This window comes from Apodemus sylvaticus, chromosome 8 (genome assembly GCF_947179515.1).
Source record: "Apodemus sylvaticus chromosome 8, mApoSyl1.1, whole genome shotgun sequence".
Taxonomy (NCBI): domain Eukaryota; kingdom Metazoa; phylum Chordata; class Mammalia; order Rodentia; family Muridae; genus Apodemus; species Apodemus sylvaticus.
The window spans coordinates 94,858,051-94,878,328 of NC_067479.1; the positions used below are offsets into that span (position 1 = coordinate 94,858,051).

Genomic DNA, 20,278 nt, shown 5'->3' on the forward strand with positions numbered 1-20,278 from the left:
GGGGCTCAGGGGTGGCTGAGTTTCACCTCAAGCCTGTGGTGCAATTGAACAGAACAGTTTCTTAGGAATGGTGGGGAGCTTGTCAGACATACCCTTTTGCTCTCTCAATTGGCTTCTGTGCCTTTTCATTTAGCCACGCTTGGGTCAGGTCTTAGACACCCAAGAATCCCGAGGAGCGGGCATGTAGCAGCTTTCAGGAGATGTCTCCTGACAGACAATCGACCTTGTGGGCTGCCAGCAGCCTGGCTCCACTTAGGTCCTGGGAGATCAGCTCATGTGCCTGTCAGCCCAATAGTGGAGACTTCTTGATGTAGCACCATTTTCTTAAAATGAGGAGAGGCGTACTCAGAAATAGTCCAATTCTCACCTTCAATAAGGAGTCAACTTAGGCTCACTTGTGTCCTGGTCTGGAGGGTGTGTTGAATACACCCCGGAAATTAATCTCCATGTTTTTCTAAGGCTACAGACCTGGAGAGAAAGGGGTAGGTAGGGCCAGGATTGGACACAATATCTGATAAGCTTGGGGATTGTTGGGGTCCCACCCTGGCTCCTTTTCCGGACTCGCCTACTTCTCGGGTAGATGGGAGCCGAGGGCGGTAGCAATGGCCCGGCGCCCACTTCCCACTGCCCAGCCTCTTCACCTTGGCCCCCCTCCCTTTCTTCCAAGGCAGCCTCACAATGGAGCCTTTCACTTTCTGAACTGCAATTTCATTAAGGAAATTTCTAGTTCCTCAATCATTCTCTGTCGGGAATAAGAACTGCTGTGAGGTCTCCAGGGAGCCTTGGAAGGGATGCTGGGATCTCCAACCCGTCGGCCTCCAAGAGGCTGACGGCCTGTTCCCAGGAGCTCTGCGGATGGGGAAGGCAGGGAGGAATAGGCTCGAAGGTGCTAATCCACACCGATATCTGTTTCCCATGGACAGAGAGAAAGAACCAGGACCATCAGAAAACTGTGACCTGATGAGGTTAATTAAAAAAAAAAAGTCCCGTGGCAGAATCCAGGTGTCTACGGTCCAATAGAAGGGGCTGTACGAGGAACACGTGACGTCCAGATTGAACTGTTGGCAACTCAAGGCAGCTCTGCTCTCGCAGATACAGATATAGAAGAATGACATTCAGAACAGCAGGCTGCTTTGTGGACATGATGTCATTGTCCACACCACCTCCACCCACCTCAGCCGATAAGAATCTGGTGCTGTTTCCTGTAGTCCAAGGGTCTTGGACAATAGTGTGAACGGCTGGCCCAAATGGAAAGGGCATTGTTCAGAGGAGAAAAAACAACAGCCCAGCACAAAGCCAGGGCATGATTTGTCTAAATGTAAGAGCCTGTTTACAAATTCACCATTCCCAAGGAACGGAACACAATAGGGAATTGCTTCCTTGAGGATGGCGTCCCTTCTAGTCTGATCCTGATGCCTAGGGATGCCTTTGAAGGCCCCGACGGGTTTCAGATGCACTTAGACGGATGGACACTGATGGCGCGGGGGCCTTCCTGTTTATCGGGCATGCATGCTTGCAGGCTAGGGTCGAGAGGCCAGGGCCAAGGGGGGAGGGGCCGTGAGACTTCACTCCCACTCTGAGCCTCGTGATCTCTGATCCTTTAAAATGGGGTTTCCTTGCTTGGTCACTAAGGAGTCTTCTTTCATCTGGTGGCCTCCATGATGCCATGACTCACCTCCTGTCAGCAAGGAACACGGGGCAAGGGTGGGGGAGGTGGGGGGAGGCATGGGGGTGGGGAAGTTGACACTGTGTCCCTGGATTGGCGTCAGTAGAGATGCTACTTTTCATAGCGTCTGGACCATCAACGACAAACTCTGGTGGCTGTGTGTGGGCATGTGGCTTTCTGTGTTTGCATGTGTGCACATGCGTGTATGTATATGTGGTAGGAAGGCAGTGCAGAAGAGCAATAGAACCATATCACATATCCCTTGGGAATGGGAGTCGCCATTTGGTGGGGGTGGGGTGCCACACCACGGTCAGGAAGGCCACTTTGAGGCTTGAGGAGCTTTTTCAGACAGTCTTGTCTAAATGTGACCCGAGTAGCAGTGTCACTGTTAGTTTTGACACTCACCTCTTAGTCTAACATAAAGACACCTCCTGAATAAACTTGAACTAATGTGTTTAGAACAAGTGAGGAGCTTTAAAGCTGTGTAATCCTCAACAGAGATTTCACAATCTCCTTCCTCAACTTGCTAACACTGCCCTCTGGTGTGCAACAGCAGAACAACATGGTCAAGAACCCAGTGTGAATAAATAGCAAACTGCCTCTGAAGGTGGAATTCTGGGCTCGCACCACAAGCATGAAGAATGGTTAACAAAGCCGGTCTCGGACTGCAAGGGGCTTCCGATCCAGCAGAAGAGACAGACCTACTGTTGTAGGACTGACAGAGGACATGGGCTACAAGGGCACCAGCAGAGACCACAAGTGAGAACCCAGTGATGGAGAGGTGGCGGAGGCATTCAACAGGTTGAGAATGAAAGTCAGTGCTCTCCATGCTGGAGACCCAAGGCCTAGCCATTCAGAAAAGGACAAGGCAGAAAGCCCATGGGTGAGGTGCTGGGAGCAGAAAAGGCCACAAATGACAATCCTAGGCAAAAGCTACCACAGGCTATGTGGTAACTGGTAGGAGAAGGGCAGTGAGTCAGTGAAGGGACTTAACATAGGTTAGTGCTGCAGGCCTGGGGGGCTCAAGGGTCTGAGTGAGTACCAACAACGGCAGACGGGGGGTGAAAACCAGATGACTATCTCAATAAAATACATATGTACAGTAAAGATATAAACAGTACAAATGAGTCAATAAACAAATGGGGGAGGAGCGGTAATCTGTGTAGAACTCCATTCTCACAGAGGAGGGTGCTTCAGTCCTCCACACCTTGCAGGCTGCAGGCACAGGGGGGCACAGCTGACAGGCACTGCCTTCAATCCTGCTGACAGCGTGGAACTTCATGTAATGAAATGCACTTTACCTCTGTGGTCTTCAGAGGTCAGAACCCTAGTCTGATCATGATAAAAGTTATTAGATAAATCCAAGTTAGGGGACACTATACAAAATACCTGATTAGTACTCCACAAAACAGTCACAGAAAAAGCTGTCATCTCCTAGAGGAACCTAAAAATGACTCAGTGTGGCTAGGAATGGTGGCACCTGTCTTTAATCTCAGTACTTAGGAGGCAGAGGCAGGTGGATTTGATAACTTCTAGACCAACATGGCTTACATACGAGTTCCAGACCATCCAAGGCAACACAGTGAGGACCTGTCTCAAAGAGGAAAATAAAACCAAAACAAAAAGATGACTTGGTGCTATGTAGTATCCTGGATAGAAATGAAAAACAATAGAAAAATATAGGGAAAATGAAGAAAATCTGGATGATGTGTAGCCTTTAATGGATTATTATGTATCAATATTCATTTTTATAGTTTTGCATTTTTTATGTGTAAGTACTCTGTCTGCATGTATGCTTGCATACCAGAAGAGGACATCAGATCTCATTACAGGTGGTTGCGAACTACCATGTGGCTGCTGAGATTTGAACTCAGGATTTCTGGAAGAGCAAGCAGTGCTCTGAACCTCTGAGCCATCTCTCCAGCCTCCCAATACAAATAAAGTATTGGTTTATTTGTTGTGAAAATTTCACCATATGAATCTAAGACATCAGTGATAACAGGCTCTGGGTTTGAACCTGTGAGAGTTCTCTGCACTGTTTTGTTTTTGTTTTTTTTTTCACATTTTTTTTCCTGTAAACTATTTTCAAATTACAATTTTGTTTAAGGAGCTGGAGAGTTGGCTCAGGTTAAGAGCACTCGTTGCTCTTCTAGAGTGCCTAGGTTAGTTCCAGAATCCACCTGGGGTTCGCAACCACCGGCAGCTCCGGCTCTAGGGGATCTACTCACTCCTGACCTCCATGGACATCAGGCATGCAGGTGGGACATACACACACATTCAGGAAAACATTCACACGCATAAAATCAGCTGTTCAAAATCTGAACTGAAGAGAATTCAGATCTAATGTAAAGTGACTGGCATGGCCCAGAGGAAAGATAGTTATAATTCATTTTTCTGGCCTGTAAGAATGGGGCAGGTAGCAGTATCAGCATAGTATAAACTTAAAGATGTTGTCAATAGGGGTGTGTGTGTGTGTGTGTGTGTGTGTGTGGTGTGGTGTGGTGTGGTGTGGTGTGTGTGTTCAAGGGCACCCTGGTCTACCTACATAGCAAGTGCTAGACCAGCCAGGGCTACATATCAAGATGCTGTCTCAAAACAAAACAATAGGGACTGGAGAGATGGCTCAGCAGTTAAGAGCATCGACTGCTTTGCCAGAAGTTCAATTCCCAGCAACCACATAGTGGCTCACAACCATCTGTAATGGGATCCGATGCCCTCTTCTAGTGTGTATGAAGACAGTTACAGTGTACTTATATACATAAAATAAAAACAAAAAAGTTTTAAGAAACTGCTTAAAAATGGCGGTAGTTGCCTTTAGGAAATGGGACTAGAAAGAGAGAAGGGTGATTTGAGAGTGGTTTCCATTATGGTCCTTTTAGGACTTAATAGTCTAATGACTTAAGGATGCAAGTGCTGGCGGGTGAGCCATGCCGGGACCCTGCACGTGGTAAGCATGTGCTGGCCACTGAGCTCCACTCCTCGACACTGCAGACTTTTAAGTGAATGTGTTACAGATTTAAAATAAGTGTTAAAAAGAATATATTACTTTCCTGTACACTTTGATAGTAACAAAACAACACATGTTTTCAAGTGAATCTAGCCAGATCTGAGGCGATCACCATATACATCTAGGATCTAAGCCTGCAGGATTCAGCAGTACTGAAATGAGAACATGCTTCTCCACCATTAGTGACAATGACTCACTGAAGCCTTGGGAATTCAGTATGTGGCAATTCTCTGAATTTCCTCCACTAAACCAAGCCCCATGAAATCATTAAAAACATGCAAATGTAAGATAGGTTCTACTGAGTTCCCTTCAGGCCCTCTGCCAGATTCCCACCCCAGCTGCCTTGCCTAATGCGAATGTTCTGGTATGCAAGTTCATCACCACACCGTCAGAAATGCTGTGGGGTGTGAGCGGCTCACTCCAGCTGCAGAGCTGAGACCTCACTGGCTAGAATGAGTGGAACTTTCTGCTCCACACAAATATAGTAGAATTCAGGGACCCCAGGCTCCCTACCAGGGTCTGTTCTGGGACCAAAGTGGGCTGCCATACTGGCCCACGGACCAGAACTCACACACTTACACGGGTGGGGGATGGGGGTGCGGGTGGCACTCCCCACCCCTGGAATCCCAGTTACTCCGAAAGTCGATTCTATGTTGAAATCCTAGTGACTAATTTTGGTCTTACTCCTTCCAGGTTCCAGATTCCAGAGCCAATTCGCAGAGACCGGAGTGGAGAGATGACCTTTATTTGTCAATAATGAGTGAAGCTTGAGGAAGCACACGAGAGCCTCATTACGGTGGATGGTGCCCTTGCACTCCACTGTTGGCACGCAGACTCGTGTCCCCTGAGACCTCTTCACTTGGCCCCTTGGGTCTCATGGTTTCAAAGTGCTACCTCTCCAAATTGATGCAGCAACGCTCCTTTGTACCCCACTGTCCTGGGCAGGAACCACTCCGAAGCTATTACTTGGATTTTTTGCAATCCTTAGTGACTTTGATTCGTTTGGATCGCCAGGACTGGCAGCTTCTCCTACTGGAGGACTCGGGCTTTTCCAATAGGGAAGGCCGTAGCCAGTCGGTCCAGGAACAGCTGGGATTCTGTCCCAGGTTGGTAGCCCTTAAGAAATGCCCATGGGGGCAGAAGGTGCTGCAACAGGGGGTGTCACCCGACTCTTCAGATACGTGATCTGTGGTGAGAGAGGCAGAAAAGGGCAGGTAACTCAGTCTTTGTTTCTCCTGTGTACAGGCCCTGAAGCTCCTCATCCACCACTTCCTTCCCCTCTGTGACATGCTGTCTCCATTCCCAGGTACGACAGCCCCATCCCCATCCTTGCAGCCTCACCCCTGGTTGAAGAAGGCAAACACTCATTGCATTCCCATTTCTTGCTGTTGGGTCTAAGAGAGGAGCAGTCCCGGTGGGTTCCATGGGATCCACATGTAGCACACAAAATGAAGCGCCACCGTCTACAGAAGAGCCATGGAGAGAGGGAGGGACAATCAGGACACCACTGTCACTCTTAAATGTTAGCTAGCATCCAGTCTCAGCCGTGACAAGAAAGAATTTCCTGGGTATTTTAATTTTTATGTGTATGGGTCTTTTGACTGTATGTATGTATGTATGTATGTATGTATGTATGTATGTGGACCATGTGCATACAATGCCCAAAGAGGTCAAAGAATATGTCAGACTCCCTGGGACTAGAGTTGCAGATAGCTGGGAGCTGGTATGTGGGCGGTGGCAATAGGAGCTGGGTCCTTGGGAAGGGCAATGAGAGCTCTTACCACTGGGCCATCTCTCCAGCCCCGAGGGCATTTAAATCAATGTAATTTTGCTATACATATCACCCCATGACTCTGGGATGGTAAGTGTTGATTCTAAGAGGCCACAGGTATGCACATCCCCTGACAGGATGAATCTGGAAAGTAACTGACCCAGAGTGTCTGTCCAATAGGCCCAAACAGCAGACCCTCCAGAAGAGAGCTGCCATTTGTGCATAAATAAGTAAGGGTGGTCAAATATGGGACTTGGCAACTGGGTTCATCCTGAGGTTGTGGGCAAGAACAGACTTCCTGCTTTAAAAACAGTGCCAGAGCTCTCTCTACCCAGGGGCTTCTTCCTACCCTTCATCCTCAAAGCTGTCTCTGCCTTGTTCATACAGACAGATGGGGGCATCACAATGCTGATAGCGCTGATACAGCTCGGAGAAAGCCCCTGGCTCCAGTTCCCAGGCAGCGTCTCTGCAGTGAGAGAAGAAGTTGTAAGGGGCACACACTGTGCTGATGAGCCTTCTCTACCAGGGAGAATCCAAGCACAGCACAGCAAGAGTTCAAAGGCTGGAACGCTGCCAATCAGGCTATGACATCAGAACGGGTGTAATGAGAGTGGGAGATGGGGGTTCAAGCCCGCACCCCCCAGGGATTTGTTCTTTAAGTGCCTTTTCAGGAGCGGAGCTGCCATCTGCCCATTCCCCTCTCCTGTTGAGTGCTGGAAAGCACACTTCACGCTACACCATTGCCTCAGCTGCGGCCACTGCACTATCTTCACACTTACCTCCTGTCTAGAAACCCACACAACCCACCCCCTGGCTCAGCTCCTGCCGTGCAGACTTCCTGCTACCTGTCTGGAATGTGGATTCCCATCCTCAGCATCTCTTGTGGAAACTCATCTCGGTTGTTGCACTGAGGACACTTGAAGAAGTGCTTTGCCGATGTGTGGGCATATTTCTGTAAGAGAAGAATGCGTTTGTGAAATCAAGCAGGCCACTTCCCACGGCCACCTCACTGCATGCACAGTCAGAAGGTCAGGAAAAGCAGTCTGGGTGTACTAGGATGAGGGTTGCCACCAGGGGTCAGGCCTGGGACGGGACCAAAAGGTTTTTGAAGAAAGTTCCCAGGAGTGCCTCAATTGTCCCCTGGCCATGGGGCTTGGCAGGAGTCTGCAGGGATCAGGCACCTGAATACATTCCCTTCCCTTTCATCCTAGCAGAGAGGCAGATTTTGAGCTCCTTAACTCATTGTGGGAAACACCTATTGTTTCAGAAACCCTGAAGGTTTTGCCTAGTTTAACTCTTATGATGAGTGAGGCCCGAGGCCAAGGATGACCAGAGACTGGGTTGACTATTCTCTCACAGACCTGGAAGCAGTTCCTGGGTACATGCCTGCAGAATGTAGTTCTGAATCTTATACATGCTTGAGCATTCCCAGAATGCCCTGGGTCCAAGTACATCATGGAAGGTCTCCCAGTACAGAGAGGCCCACCTGGATACACTTTCGGTGATAGATAGCTTGGCTACAGCATGGGCTCCGGATGTTCTCAACACTTGTTCGGGATAAGTCTTCGCAACATAAGACACAGCTTTCCTCCCCCAAACTTCCCTGGTGGATGTTCTGTGTTGGCCGATGTTTTCCACAATATGATCTGTGGTGGGTAAATAGACTTGGTTTCTGACTTGTCACTGATGCAGATTCCCCACTGCCTGGTCTAGGAAGGGCAATCAGATATTTGCTTGGTGCTCAGTGAGTCGGTACACTGAAGGGGGAAGAGCAGCTACAGGACTTCTCACGGCTGCTCACCCACAGCTATGGGGGCTGTCTCCATAGCATCCCATTACTGAATGCCCTAGTTAGTTAGGAGCAGCTGTCTAAGAACCCAGCTGTTTGTAATTTAAGGAGGGGACAGGAAGCAAGAAGAAACCCCTGTGAAATTTCCAAGACAAGACACTGTTTCCCATTATCGAGTGGAGGGACAGATTTGTTGGAGAGTCAAAACAGTCTCATGAGAACCGGGTTCTGACCTCAGTGCTGTCTAAACAGCAGGTTGCAAAAGGGTAACACAGCAGTTTTTCCTTCCTCACTCACTTGTACTCTCCAAAAAACTGTGAAAGGCAACCCCTTTCTTGGCCACAAGGCAGATGGAAGTTTTGGACACACTGATCATTCTGGCATCTGATAGCAGCTCCTTTTTTCTTGCACACAAAGCAGATCTGCAAATGAGATTCCAGACAAAGTTTTGTGACCCGAAAACAAACAAACAAACGGAAGTTGTGGTTCTTCTTTCTATAGACTGGAAATTCTGGGAAGTAACAACTATCCCCATTCCCTCAGTGGTCCAGGGTACTCTAGAACTGAACTTCAAGAAGCACTGAATTTTCTTCTGTTTTCTTAGGGTGTTGCTTCCTCTCTTAGGATACATTCTAGAAGAGATGGGACTTAAGGACTAGGTTTGGCTCTCAAGGACACACACACACACACACACACACAGGGATTCTGAAGCATGCACAGGAAAGGCCTATCTCAAGGTCCCCATTTCAAGAAATTCTAACCTTCTTAGAAGCCCGGGATGCCTCCTTTTTGATGTCTTCAGGCATAAATCCATGGAGACCTTTGTTGGGTTGGCCCTTCTGAGGCAGTTTGCTAGATAGGATCTAAGGGAGCAGCAGAACCAGACTGTCACATATATAAATAGTACTGTGGGGTGCCGATGACCAGGGAAAAGAACTAAGAAATGGAGCTTGGTGGAACTCATTTGTGTATGTGGGACAATTTATTTAATGATGTCTGATATAATGGTATGAATTGGATATAGCAGCACTTTTTAACTCTTTGAACCACCCAGCATGGAGAAGCGTAACTTGCTAAAGGCCATAGAGCCTCTGAGTAGGTACCTTTGTGCCATTCTCATTTGCTAGAGACTGCTCCTGCCATGGTGTGAACACTGGGGACATGTTCTTTCTAGATTCATTCATTTCATATCTTTAAAGACAATCTATGACACAAAAGCATTATGGCTGTTATCTTACAGAAGAGGCCACTCAAGTGTAATGTGTCAAGTGACATGGCTGGAATCACATGACAAAGAGTTATAAAGGTGGCCTTCATACTTGGGCCTACAGAATCCACATTCATACCCTCTTTGCTATATTCCCTATTAGTACAGGATTTTTAAGAATAATTTTTCTCAGAGTATTACCCAAAGGTAAACTGGATTTTAAAGTCTCCTAATGGGCATTCTACATTAATAGGAAAAGATTAGAGATGCACTTTAAAAAGCATATTTTAAAGGGCTGTTTCTTTAAAAGCATCCAAATATGGTTTTGGAATGAGTAATTAAGAAAAACGAAACTATATGATTCTACTAAATTCATTGAGACATTCTGATCATCTTCATATTTCAAAAGTATTATGATGTTGGGCTTCTTGCAGTGGTTACAAAATGTGTAATGAAAGCTTAAGATATATATCTATTTAACTTATTTTTAAAAGATTTTTTAAACGTATCTAAGTACATGTATGTGTGGGTGCAATATGTGAGGCAATCAGAAGAGGTGTGCAGATCTCCTAGAACTGGAGTTACAGGTGATCGTGAAATGCTATGTGGATTCTAAGACCCAACCCCTGGCTAGCCCTATTTATTTTTTGAGACAGTCTCTCCGTGTGGTCAAAACTAGTCTTGAACTTGTGATACTCCTGCCTCAGTCTTCCACTGTTAAGTTCCTAATGATGCTTAAAACATTTCACATATTTTAATACAATCTCAAGACTTTATTATAATGAGTGACTTTTGTCTTATCTATACTTTTTAAGTATTGTGATTTTCAGCTCATGATCACCCACCTCTACCTCCCAATTGCTGAGATTGCGTCTGGGCCACCACACCCAGCTCAAGGGAACCTCTAATGGAGTTTAATATTTCAGGAACACCCATAATATGAAATACCAGTCATTTAAAGAACTAGGTTTCTATGTTCTATATGGTGAGATCTCCACAATATATGAGATGGAAAGAAAACTCTATAAAAACCATCATATATGTTTAACTATGTTAAAATGTATATGCTTATTGGTATACCAGGATTAACCAAGTCCTAACACATGGCAGAACTTGCAATAAATAAAAATTACAAAAGTATTGGTAAGTTTAATTCAGCTCCCTATTATAACGCATGACCAAGAAGGGCCTGTACCAAGCTAAACAGAGAATTCTCAACTGAAGAAACTCAAATGGCTGTGAAGCACTTAAAGAAATACTCAACATCCTTAGTTATCAGGGAAATGCAAATCAAAACAACCCTGAGATTCCACCTCACACCAGTCAGAATGGCTTAGATGAAAAACTCAGGGGACAGCAGATGCTGGCGGGGATGTGGAGAAAGAGAAACACTCCTCCATTGCTGGTGGGATTGCAAGCTGGTACAACCACTCTGGAAATCAGTCTGGTGGTTCCTCAGAAAATTAGACATAGCACTACCTGAGGACCCAGTTATACCACTCCTGGGCATATACCTAGAAGATAGTCAAACATGTAATAAGGACACATGCTCTACTATGTTCATAGAAGCCTTATTTATAATAGACAGAAGCTGGAAAGAACCAAGATGTCCTTCACCAGAGGAATGGATACAGAAAATGTGGTATATTTACACAATGGAGTACTACTCAGCTATTAAAAACAATGAACTCATGAAATTCTTAGGTAAATGGATGGAACTAGAAAGTGTCATCCTGAGTGAGGTAATCCAATCACAAAAGAACACACATGATATGCACTTACTGACAAGTGGATATTAGCCCAAAAACTCAGAATAAACAAGATACAATTCACAGACCACATGAAACTCAAGAAGGAAGACCAAAGTGTGTGTGCTTTGGTTTTTCTGAAAAAGGGAACAAAATACTCACAGGAGCAATTATGGAGACAAAGTGTGGGGCAGAGACTGAAGGAAAGGCCATCCAGAGACTGTCCTACCTGGGGATTCATCCTATAAACAGTCACCAAACCCTGACACTATTGTGGATGCCAAGAAGTGCTTGCTGAAACGAGCCAGATATGGTTTGTCTCTGGAGGGGCCCTGCCAGAGCCTTACAGACACAGAGGCAGATGCTAGCAGCCAACCATTGGACTGAGTGCTGGGTCCCCAATGGAGGAGTTAGAGGGAGGACTGGAGAAGCTGAAGGGGTTTGCAGCCTCACGGGAAGAATGATGATGTCGGCCAACCAGGTCCCCAAGGGCTCCTGGGGAGTAAGCCATCAACCAAGGCTGTAACCAATGGTTCCAGCTGTATTTGTGGTAGAGGAATGCCTTGTCGAGCATCAGTGGGAGGAGATGTCCTTGGTCCTATGAAGGCTTGATAGATGCCCCAGCATGGGGAAATAAAGGAGGGGTAGATGGGAGTGGGATGGGCGGAGGGGCATCTTCCTGGAGGCAGGTGAAGGGAAGATGGGTTGGGGTTTTCTAGAAGGGGGAAACTGGGAAAGGATATAACATTTGAAATGTAAATGAAGAATATATTCAATAAAAAAAGAAGGGCCTGTACTAAGAATGTAGCTGATACAACAAACCATAGAAAGAGAAAAATCATGTCAGTAAATGTTAAACATTTGAAAAACTCCATACATGATTTCCTCAGCAAACCGGGAATAATAAGAGAAGTTCAATTGACAAAACGTTATCTAGGAAGGGTTTACAGCAAATACATTTAAGATGATGAACAATCAGATGCTGTACCCTAATGTTGGGAGAAAGCACAGACAACTATTTATACTACTTCCAGGAATCATTAGGTTGAAGGCCCTAGGTGGTACCAAAGGCAAGAAGAAATAAAAGGCAAAAATTAGGGGCTAGAGATGTAGTTGGTAAGAGTATTTGCCTAGCATGTGTGAGGCCCAGGTTCAACCCTTGGCTGGCCACTAAAAACTAGGTAGGGGAGCTGGAGAGATGGTTCAGCAGTTAAGAGCACTTGTTACTCTTGCATAAGACAAGGATCAGTTCCCAGAACCCACGTGGTGGCTCCTGCCCTCTTCTAAGTCCAGTTTTAGGGGCTCCAACCCACTCTTCTGACCTGCTCGGGCATCAGGCACGACATGTAGGCAAAACACGCATACATATAAAGCAATTTTAACTGAGCATGGTGGCAAATGCCTGTAATCCCAACACTTAAGAGTTAGAGACAGGAGAATCAGAAGTTCAAAGTCAGTGCTGGAGCGATAGCTTGGTCAGTAAGGCCCTTGCTGCACAAGCATGAGGACCTAGATTCAGATCCCCACCGCCGGGTACAGCAAGGTGTACCTGTAATCCTAGCACTAAGAAGGCAGAAACAGAAGGATCCCCGAGCCTTGATGGTCAGATATTTTTGCCAGACTGGCTCAGGACCCTATCTGAAAAAAAGAGGTGGAGAGAAATAGAGAAAGACACTTGATGTCAACCTCCTCTCCACATGTACACTCCTGAACATACATTCACACATACATGAGTTTGTATACAAGTACACTGCCCCTGCCCATACATGAACAGGAAAAGAGGAAGTTTACGGTCACCCTCAAGCTACAGAACGAGTTTAAGGTCAGCCTGGGCTACATGAGACTCTATCTTTAAAAAAAAAAAAAAAGTCAAAGTGTCAAAATTTGGCACTATTTAGAGAACCAGAGAATCTCAAGTAAATACAATTGTTGAATTGGTGTTTAACAAAATTGTAGAATACAAAGTCAATATGCAAGATATTTGTATTTCTATAATCCAACAACAAACTATTTAGAAAAACATTTAACAAAAGACATATAATCTTTTATACATCTGTATAAAATGTACAGATGTACTGAATTTTCACTAGGACAACAGAACATTATGAATAAAAAATTGAAAGGAATTGGTACCCAATTCTGAAAAGGACTGTAAATTTTACCATATTTAATTTTAAGACAGTATAAAACCACAAGAATTAAGACAGTAGAGTGCTTATGTATATGACAGTAGAGTATAAGGATAGACACATATAGATTAATAGTATAAATAATTTTCCCGATCCACAAATATATATATGGCCAATTGATTTTGATAAAGGCATCTAGGTAATTCAATAGTATTTAAGTACTACTTAGGACACATAAAAATTTCTAATCTAAAAGAAAAACGGATAAATACAACAACAAAATTAAAAAATTTTAAGACATCATTAGAAATAATATATAACTATATAAAAAGGATTTTTATCCAGAACATATAAACAATTTTTACAATCCATCAAAACAAAAGAATCCACTTTCTTTTCTTCTTCTTTTCTTCTTGCTCCTCCTCCTTTTGAGACAGGGTTTCTCTGTATAGCTCTGGCTGTCCTGGAACTCACTATAAGACCAGGCTGGCCTTGAACTCACAGAGATCTGTCTGCTTCTGACTCCCAAGTGCAGGGATTAAAGGCATGCACCACAATGCCCACATCAGAATCTAGTTTCTTTTAACAAAAGAAAATATTCATACAAATTCAATAAAAAATATGTGAAGTATTTAAAAATAGAAAATCAAACACATGAAGAGCTCACATCTTTACTCTTCAAACAAGTACAAATTAAGAGCACAGTACAATGTTAGTAACATCTAGTAGATAGGCTGAAATGAAAAAGATGACAATACCAAGATTTGGTAAAAAACTGTCAGCTGGAACTCACACGTTGCTAATGGGTGTGTGAACTGGTCCAACAACATTGGAAAGGTGACTTGGCGGCTTCACATACAAGTCTACTTACGTGGAACCAGCAATCCTACTCCTGGGCATCTGCCCAAGAGCAGGAAGAATGAATGTCACAAAAAGAGTTGCATGTGAATGTTCTTAGCAGGTTTATTCACAAAAGTCCACCAAACTGAAACAAATCAATTGTCTACCAACTGTTGAAAAGATAACTTGGGGGGGGGGATCATTTCAGCATCATTTGTAAGCCAGGCTTAATGGAATCTCTGAGTCCACGGTGGGAAAGAGATTAGAGGAGGCAGAAGAGGAGCTGGCACGTGTAATTAGGACCATGGTCAGGTGAGGCTCCAGCAAGCAAACTAGAGAGAGGGAAAGAGGCTGAGCAGGAAGGAAGACATCCTTAAGGGTATCAGCAAAGAATTTCCAGAAGCAGAGTGAGGAGGAGTTAGGAGAGACTTGGGGACAACGGCTATAAACAGCAGTTTCACCCGAGGGAGGATTCCAATAGCACAGGGATAAGATGCAGGGAAGGAAGCGGTAAGCATTAGGACAGTGTCTTAATCTAAGGGCATCCCCAAGGATCAGTGGACAGGTGTCCTTTGTCCACACTGATGGGGAGCATAAGATGGTGTAGGGAGGCTAGCCTGGCACACTGGTATGACTTTTATAGCAGCCTCCAGACAGGGCAGGAAGCTCTGGGAGGACACTCAGCTGAGGGAGGAGTGAGTAGGATAGGTAGGGAAATGGCTGGAGATGTGGACTCCCAAGTATGTGGTCAAATATGGCGGGTGGCAGGAGCCAGTAGCTGCAAACGATGTGCAACCTAGTTTGGTTACAAGGGGCAGCCCCTCTAGGGTGGCAGTGAGTGACAGCGCAGTGAGAACGCTGAGTGACAACACTCCCTGGGTGCAGAGGAGTGCTTAGTGGAAATAGGAAACTGCTGTGTGACTCTCCTGTGATAGACAGAGCGTGGTTATAAGGGCTTCTCGTTTGGGAGAGGAAGGTGAGTTAGCCTGGGAACTAGCATGGGGCTTTGATCTGTTGGAGGCTTCTTTAATAGGGAACTAGATGCCCTTTCTGGAGGTAGGTTGCTGGGGGAGGGGTGCAGATAAGAAAATAAAGACTTTTCTTGACAATTAGAAACCCACCTTACCAGGTTTACAAGTTTCCTGAGGAATGCTGATCTTACATAGCAATCCTCTGTTTACCTGAGCTGGCCTAACAGGAAGTACAAACTGCCTGGTTTAAGTGGTCAAGAGCGCTGCTGCTCTTGGGCGGACCGGGTTTGAGTCCTAGTCCCCCACATGGCAGCTCACAACTGCCTGCAACTGCTTCTAGGGGATGTGCGTTGCTTCTGGCCTCTGAGGACACTGTATACACATGGTGCACAGATACAGGCGAAGTAAATAAAAATAAAAATAAATCTTAAGATTGGTTCATTTTATAGTTTTCAGATTATCTTATTAAAAAAGTATAAGAACAATCCAAATGAGTGTTCTTCTGAGGGAGGAAGGGAAAGAGAGGCTATGATTATGGGAAGAAATTTTTATTGTTCACGCTTTATACTGTCAGAATTTTAGATCATACCATTTATTATTTTAAAAATGGATTTTAGAATATTTAAAACTATATGAAAACAAACATGCCTATAAATTTGAGGCTAGATGCAAAAGCAGTTTGTATAGCAAAAGCTGTAACACATTCAAAGTAAAGAGGGCCTTATACTTACAAGACAGAAATAATGGACACAAAGATTGTCTTTCTGAAGAAATTCTCCTAGTTTTTCAGGATCACCAGGTTCTTGAAGGCATAGAAGGCAAACTGAAAGAGTGAACATTAAGAATAAAGGAGTGACTTAAGTTGACGTTAAGAATTGAGAAGTGGGGGGCTGGAGAGATGGCTCAGTGGTTAAGAGCACTGACTACTGATCCAGAGGACCCACATTCAGTTCCAGGGACTCGAACACCCTCACACAAACAGATACACAGGCAAAACATCAAAAACAACCTAAGGATAGCAAGGAGTCTAGAGGCTCCTTTACTTACAAAGGGGTTTTCTCCAGACAAAATTTCCACAAGTAAAAAATATCCTAAGTTGGAATGCATTAGCTACATATAGCCTATCAAACACCATAGCTTAGCAACACAGCACACTGCAAATAGTTGTTTTCTATTGTGTTTGTGTGGCTGACAAGGAGCTGTGTCTTGCTACCACTACTCAGAACTGCAAGAAAAAACTGGGAAAATATCAAAGTCCAAAAGTTGAAGTATAGGTTGAATGCATGCTACTTTTGCATCACCTAAATATAAAAACAAAACAAAAATTAAAACATTGTACTCAGGAGGCATCTTATTGTGGAGAGGGCAATTTTGTCAAGAACAAAGGTTAACTCTCAGTGGGTATCAGGCCTTGATGTAATTTTGGTCACAGTGACAGAGTAGGGTGTGACTAAGTACTTCATACTGTTTTGTTTTCAACTGGCTTTAATTAAATTCTTTCTTGTGCCGGGCGGTGGTGGCGCATGCCTTTAATCCCAGCACTCTGGGAGGCAGAGGCAGGTGGATTTCTGAGTTTGAGGTCAGCCTGGTCTATAGAGTGAGTTCCAGGACAGCCAGGGCTATACAGAGAAACCCTGTCTCAAAAAAACAAAAAGAAAAAAAAATTCTTTCTTGAACCTCAGATATGAAACTTTAGAACTTCAGACACCAAATTCTTTGGGATCTTAGAGAATTTGGGAAAAAAGTAGGGTTGGCAATGAAAGCACGTGTCCTGCCCCACGGGAACCGCCTTCTTTGCTAATGGCCGGAAGCAGCAACTCAATTCCACCTCATCCCCCTTACCAGGACCTGAAGACAGCTTCTTCTGGGTTACCTTCTTAGTCCTGGTAGTTTTTCTGTAGAAGAGAAAGAAGAGTAAAAGTGTGGAGGACCCTCCTGACAAGCCTTCTGAATCTCCCTCAGAATGCGACCCACAGTCTGTGATGGCTTTTCATATTTCATTTTAAAGTGTAAAATATACTAAGTTATGTGAACCTATACTGCCTGGGTTGAAAGACTCAGGAGTAATTGTACTTTTATTTTCTTCTGCCAGCTTCCCAAGTACTCTAAAATGATCCTGGGGTAGACTGTTTTCCAGTGATAGGCATTATTGTGGGTATTTTATCATGAATTGATTCAATAAATCTGCAGAACATTTGAAAAAGGGAATACTATTTGTTTTTTATTTGGGTTTTTGAGGCAAGGCTTCTCTGTGTAACCACCCTGGATGTCCTGAAACTCACTCTATAGACCAGGCTGGTTATATAGACCGGACTCAGAGTTCTGCCTGCCTCTGGGATTAACCCTACTCAGAGAAGTACTATATGACATATTTTTGCCTAAGTAAACCGAGGCACATGTGGTCTGTCTCAGGTCATGCAGTTATTAAGTATCACAGGCATGATAGAGATTTAAGTAGTCAAGTTCCACAGCTGCCACTTAAGTCACTGGGGACAGCACTGGGAAGAGAGGAAAGGTTTCTTGGGGTGTGGGGAGGGCTCTGGTGTATGCTTTGACACTCTTTAACCCAAGCCTGAGAATATATCAAAGGGAGTAGAAAGTGCAGCCTGTATCAATGGATTTCCACAATTCTTTCAGGTCACCTACTCTACCTCAATCTTGGATGTTCCTTTTTTTCTTTTATAGTCTTCATTCGTTTCCGTCTGTCCTTCCTATCTACAATTCTTCTGTTCTATTATGAAGACAATGCAGGCTTTTCCAGCTACAAACATAAACAAGATAGATTAGCAATTTAATTTTACATTTGGATATTAAGTTCTACAAAATCAAAGCAACAGTGTACTTCTCAACTCATTTGATGAAGGGTTGTAGCCAATATTAATGCTAGTAATGGCCAATAGTGATTACATTGTGCCAAGAACCATTTAGGCCCTTTGACCAGGCACAATAATAACCCTGGTTGTCAGGTTGAGGAGACTAAGTTAGAGACGTAAACAGCAGGACCAAGGTCAGAGTCAGGGATCAGCGAGATCTGATGACAACAAAAGGCTGACATCAATTACTGTGGTATAATTTTATCTCATCACAGTATAAGATGTTGGAATGGGGCTGGAAAGATGGCTCAGTGGTTAAGAGCACTGTCTGCTCTTCCAGAGGTCCTGAGTTCAATTCCCAGCAACCACATGGTGGCTCACAACCAACCTGTAATGGTATCATGCCCTCTTCTGGTGTGTCTGAGGACAGCTACAGTGTTACTCATATACATAAAATAAACAAGTAATTCTTAAAAACCATGTTGGATTGTGTGGGCTGGAGAGATGGCTCAGCAGTTAAGAGCACCCACTGCTCTTCCAGAGGTCTGAGTTCAATTTCCAGCAACCACATGGTGGCTCACAACCATCTGTAATGGGATCTGATGCCCTCTTCTGGTATCTCTGGAGAGAGCAGTGGTCATGTACTCATATGTATAAAATAAATCTTAAAAAAAAATGTTGGGGCCACTGACTGACCTAGTCAAATGGTTCTTTGTTTCTACTAAGTGTATGGTAAAATACTCAAGATAAAGGCATCTTTCATACCCAAGTGTGGTTGCCTGTTCTACCCAGTAAAATAAGGTAGCTCCTTCCTAGCAAAAGGAATCTGAGAAATTTGGCTGCTTTAAAGCCACCCCATCTAGTAGGGGGAAAATAACAATAAAGACCATCCCTTAGCTCCCCAGCCCCCCCCACCCCCCAAGACAGGGTTTCTCTGTGTAGCCCTAGCTGTCCTGGAACTCACTTTGTAGACATGCCTGCCTCTGCCCCCCAATCGTTGGGATTAAAGGCAGGCACCCATCCCTTAGTTCTTATCCTTTTTACCAGGCTTAGATGGCCATACTGAGGTTTGGCTCCATTCTTGTCTAGGTGTAAGCTGAGTAAAATCGAATTCCTACTGCCAATGTAAACAGATTACAAAGTTACCCAGTTTTCACTGGCCAAAGTCTCCAAAGTGAACGGAGACAAAATTAAATAAATGAAGTCACCCTATGAAGGGCTATGTCTAGTAAGAGGAAGGAGGACAGCATTTCTTAAGAGAACTCAATTAGATCCCTCCGGAGACATTCTATACTTCAGTACCCAGAGCCTCAAATCAAGGCTGGGGATCATGAATCTCTTCATGAATGTCCAGCTATTCTTCTAAATGCTAACTGCTTACAAGTCATCAAAACTTCAGGCTAGCTTTTCCCAACACGGGAGATGCCGTTTCAGAGCTGACATCGGCTTGTGTTCTTACTAAACGTGGAAGGGCTGAGTGAGATACTGGCTGCTCCAACCTTTGCATGTCCCCAGGGGGATCTACTGTAACTACTTCCTAGTTGTTGGCGCTAAACCCGACTGTGTTAGAATAGAAATGAACCTTGAGATTTCAGTTCTTTGCATCGCTGGACCACGACGTTACTTGAGTAGGAGTTTGTGCACACTGGTAGTTATAAGATGGAACAATCTTCAAAACAGTTGAGGACGGTCGTGACAAATGCAAGCTGCTCAGTCCGCGACTTCCTAACTGGGCGGATGCTCGCTCGAAACGCTTACCAAGTTGTATCACTGGATAGAAGTGTTGGGTAAATTAAAAATATATTAACGTGTTCGGTCCCGCCGCCGCAAGAATAAACGATTTATTTGGAAAATACGTGTCAGTGTGGCCACAACCGTCCCCCGAAGGTAACAGCCAGAAGAGGGCTCAAGGAGCATTCCGCGCATGCCAGACCAGGCTCAGGTCTAGCTTGCCGGGTGGCTGTTGCGAGGCCAGGCTGGAGGTTGCTTCCGCTGCTCGCTCTCACGGAAGCTACGGGCCACCGCTCCCAGCCCAGGCTGCCCTCCCAGCTGTCGCCGAGGGCGCCGCTGTCCCGGAGCTTTATTCGTTGACACAGACGTGGTAGCTACTTCACGGGCGGCCGCCCCGCGCGGTGACTGCGCCGTCGAAGGAGGCGAGCGCGCTAACGGGGGATGGGTCACGCGGACTGTGGCCCGCGGGAACCTCAGCGTTGCAGACAGTTGTCAAAATGAGACCGCTAACGGCCGCGCGCTAACGGCCGCGCGCCCGACCCTCCCTCCGCGCGTGCGCATTCTTGCCTCGGCGTGCGCATCGCACGCGCGCGCCCGCCTCTGCCA

At 45.1% G+C, this 20,278-nt stretch overlaps 1 protein-coding gene and 1 long non-coding RNA gene across 5 annotated transcripts; one reads left to right on the forward strand and one right to left on the reverse strand.

The window, feature by feature from the left end:
- Positions 1 to 5,402: 5,402 nt before the first annotated feature.
- Phf7 (PHD finger protein 7) lies at positions 5,403 to 20,251 on the reverse strand. 4 transcript variants are annotated; one of them, XM_052190082.1, is made up of 11 exons: positions 19,524 to 20,249; positions 17,780 to 17,889; positions 16,971 to 17,023; positions 15,860 to 15,951; positions 8,995 to 9,096; positions 8,531 to 8,655; positions 7,931 to 8,090; positions 7,290 to 7,396; positions 6,794 to 6,910; positions 6,015 to 6,136; positions 5,403 to 5,859 (listed from the first exon to the last, which is right to left on the reverse strand). In XM_052190082.1, exons 2-11 carry the CDS (start codon positions 17,818 to 17,820, stop codon positions 5,636 to 5,638), a joined length of 1,143 nt encoding a protein of 380 aa, XP_052046042.1. In that variant the 5' UTR covers positions 17,821 to 17,889; positions 19,524 to 20,249; the 3' UTR covers positions 5,403 to 5,635. The 4 variants fall into 4 exon arrangements, with proteins under 4 accessions (XP_052046042.1, XP_052046045.1, XP_052046043.1 ...); XM_052190085.1 differs by lacking the exon at positions 6,794 to 6,910 and having other exon boundaries at positions 19,524 to 20,251; XM_052190083.1 differs by lacking the exon at positions 17,780 to 17,889 and having other exon boundaries at positions 19,524 to 20,250.
- Positions 5,696 to 8,023, forward strand: LOC127690580 (uncharacterized). The gene is made up of 3 exons (XR_007979166.1): positions 5,696 to 5,779; positions 5,919 to 5,979; positions 6,832 to 8,023. It is a non-coding gene; the product is annotated as an uncharacterized LOC127690580 (long non-coding RNA).
- Positions 20,252 to 20,278: the final 27 nt, after the last annotated feature.

What these genes read in the sequence shown, in the direction of transcription:
- Phf7 (XM_052190082.1), bottom strand. Translation starts at nt 17,820, where the DNA reads ATGAAGACTATAAAAGAAAAAAAGGAACATCCAAGATTGAG. An exon ending in GAAGCTGTCTTCAGGTCCTG is followed by an intron (nt 15,952 to 16,970) that starts GTAAGGGGGATG and finishes TCACTCTTTCAG; the next exon opens with TTTGCCTTCTATGCCTTCAA. An exon ending in ATCACCGAAAGTGTATCCAG is followed by an intron (nt 7,397 to 7,930) that starts GTGGGCCTCTCT and finishes CTTCTCTTACAG; the next exon opens with AAATATGCCCACACATCGGC.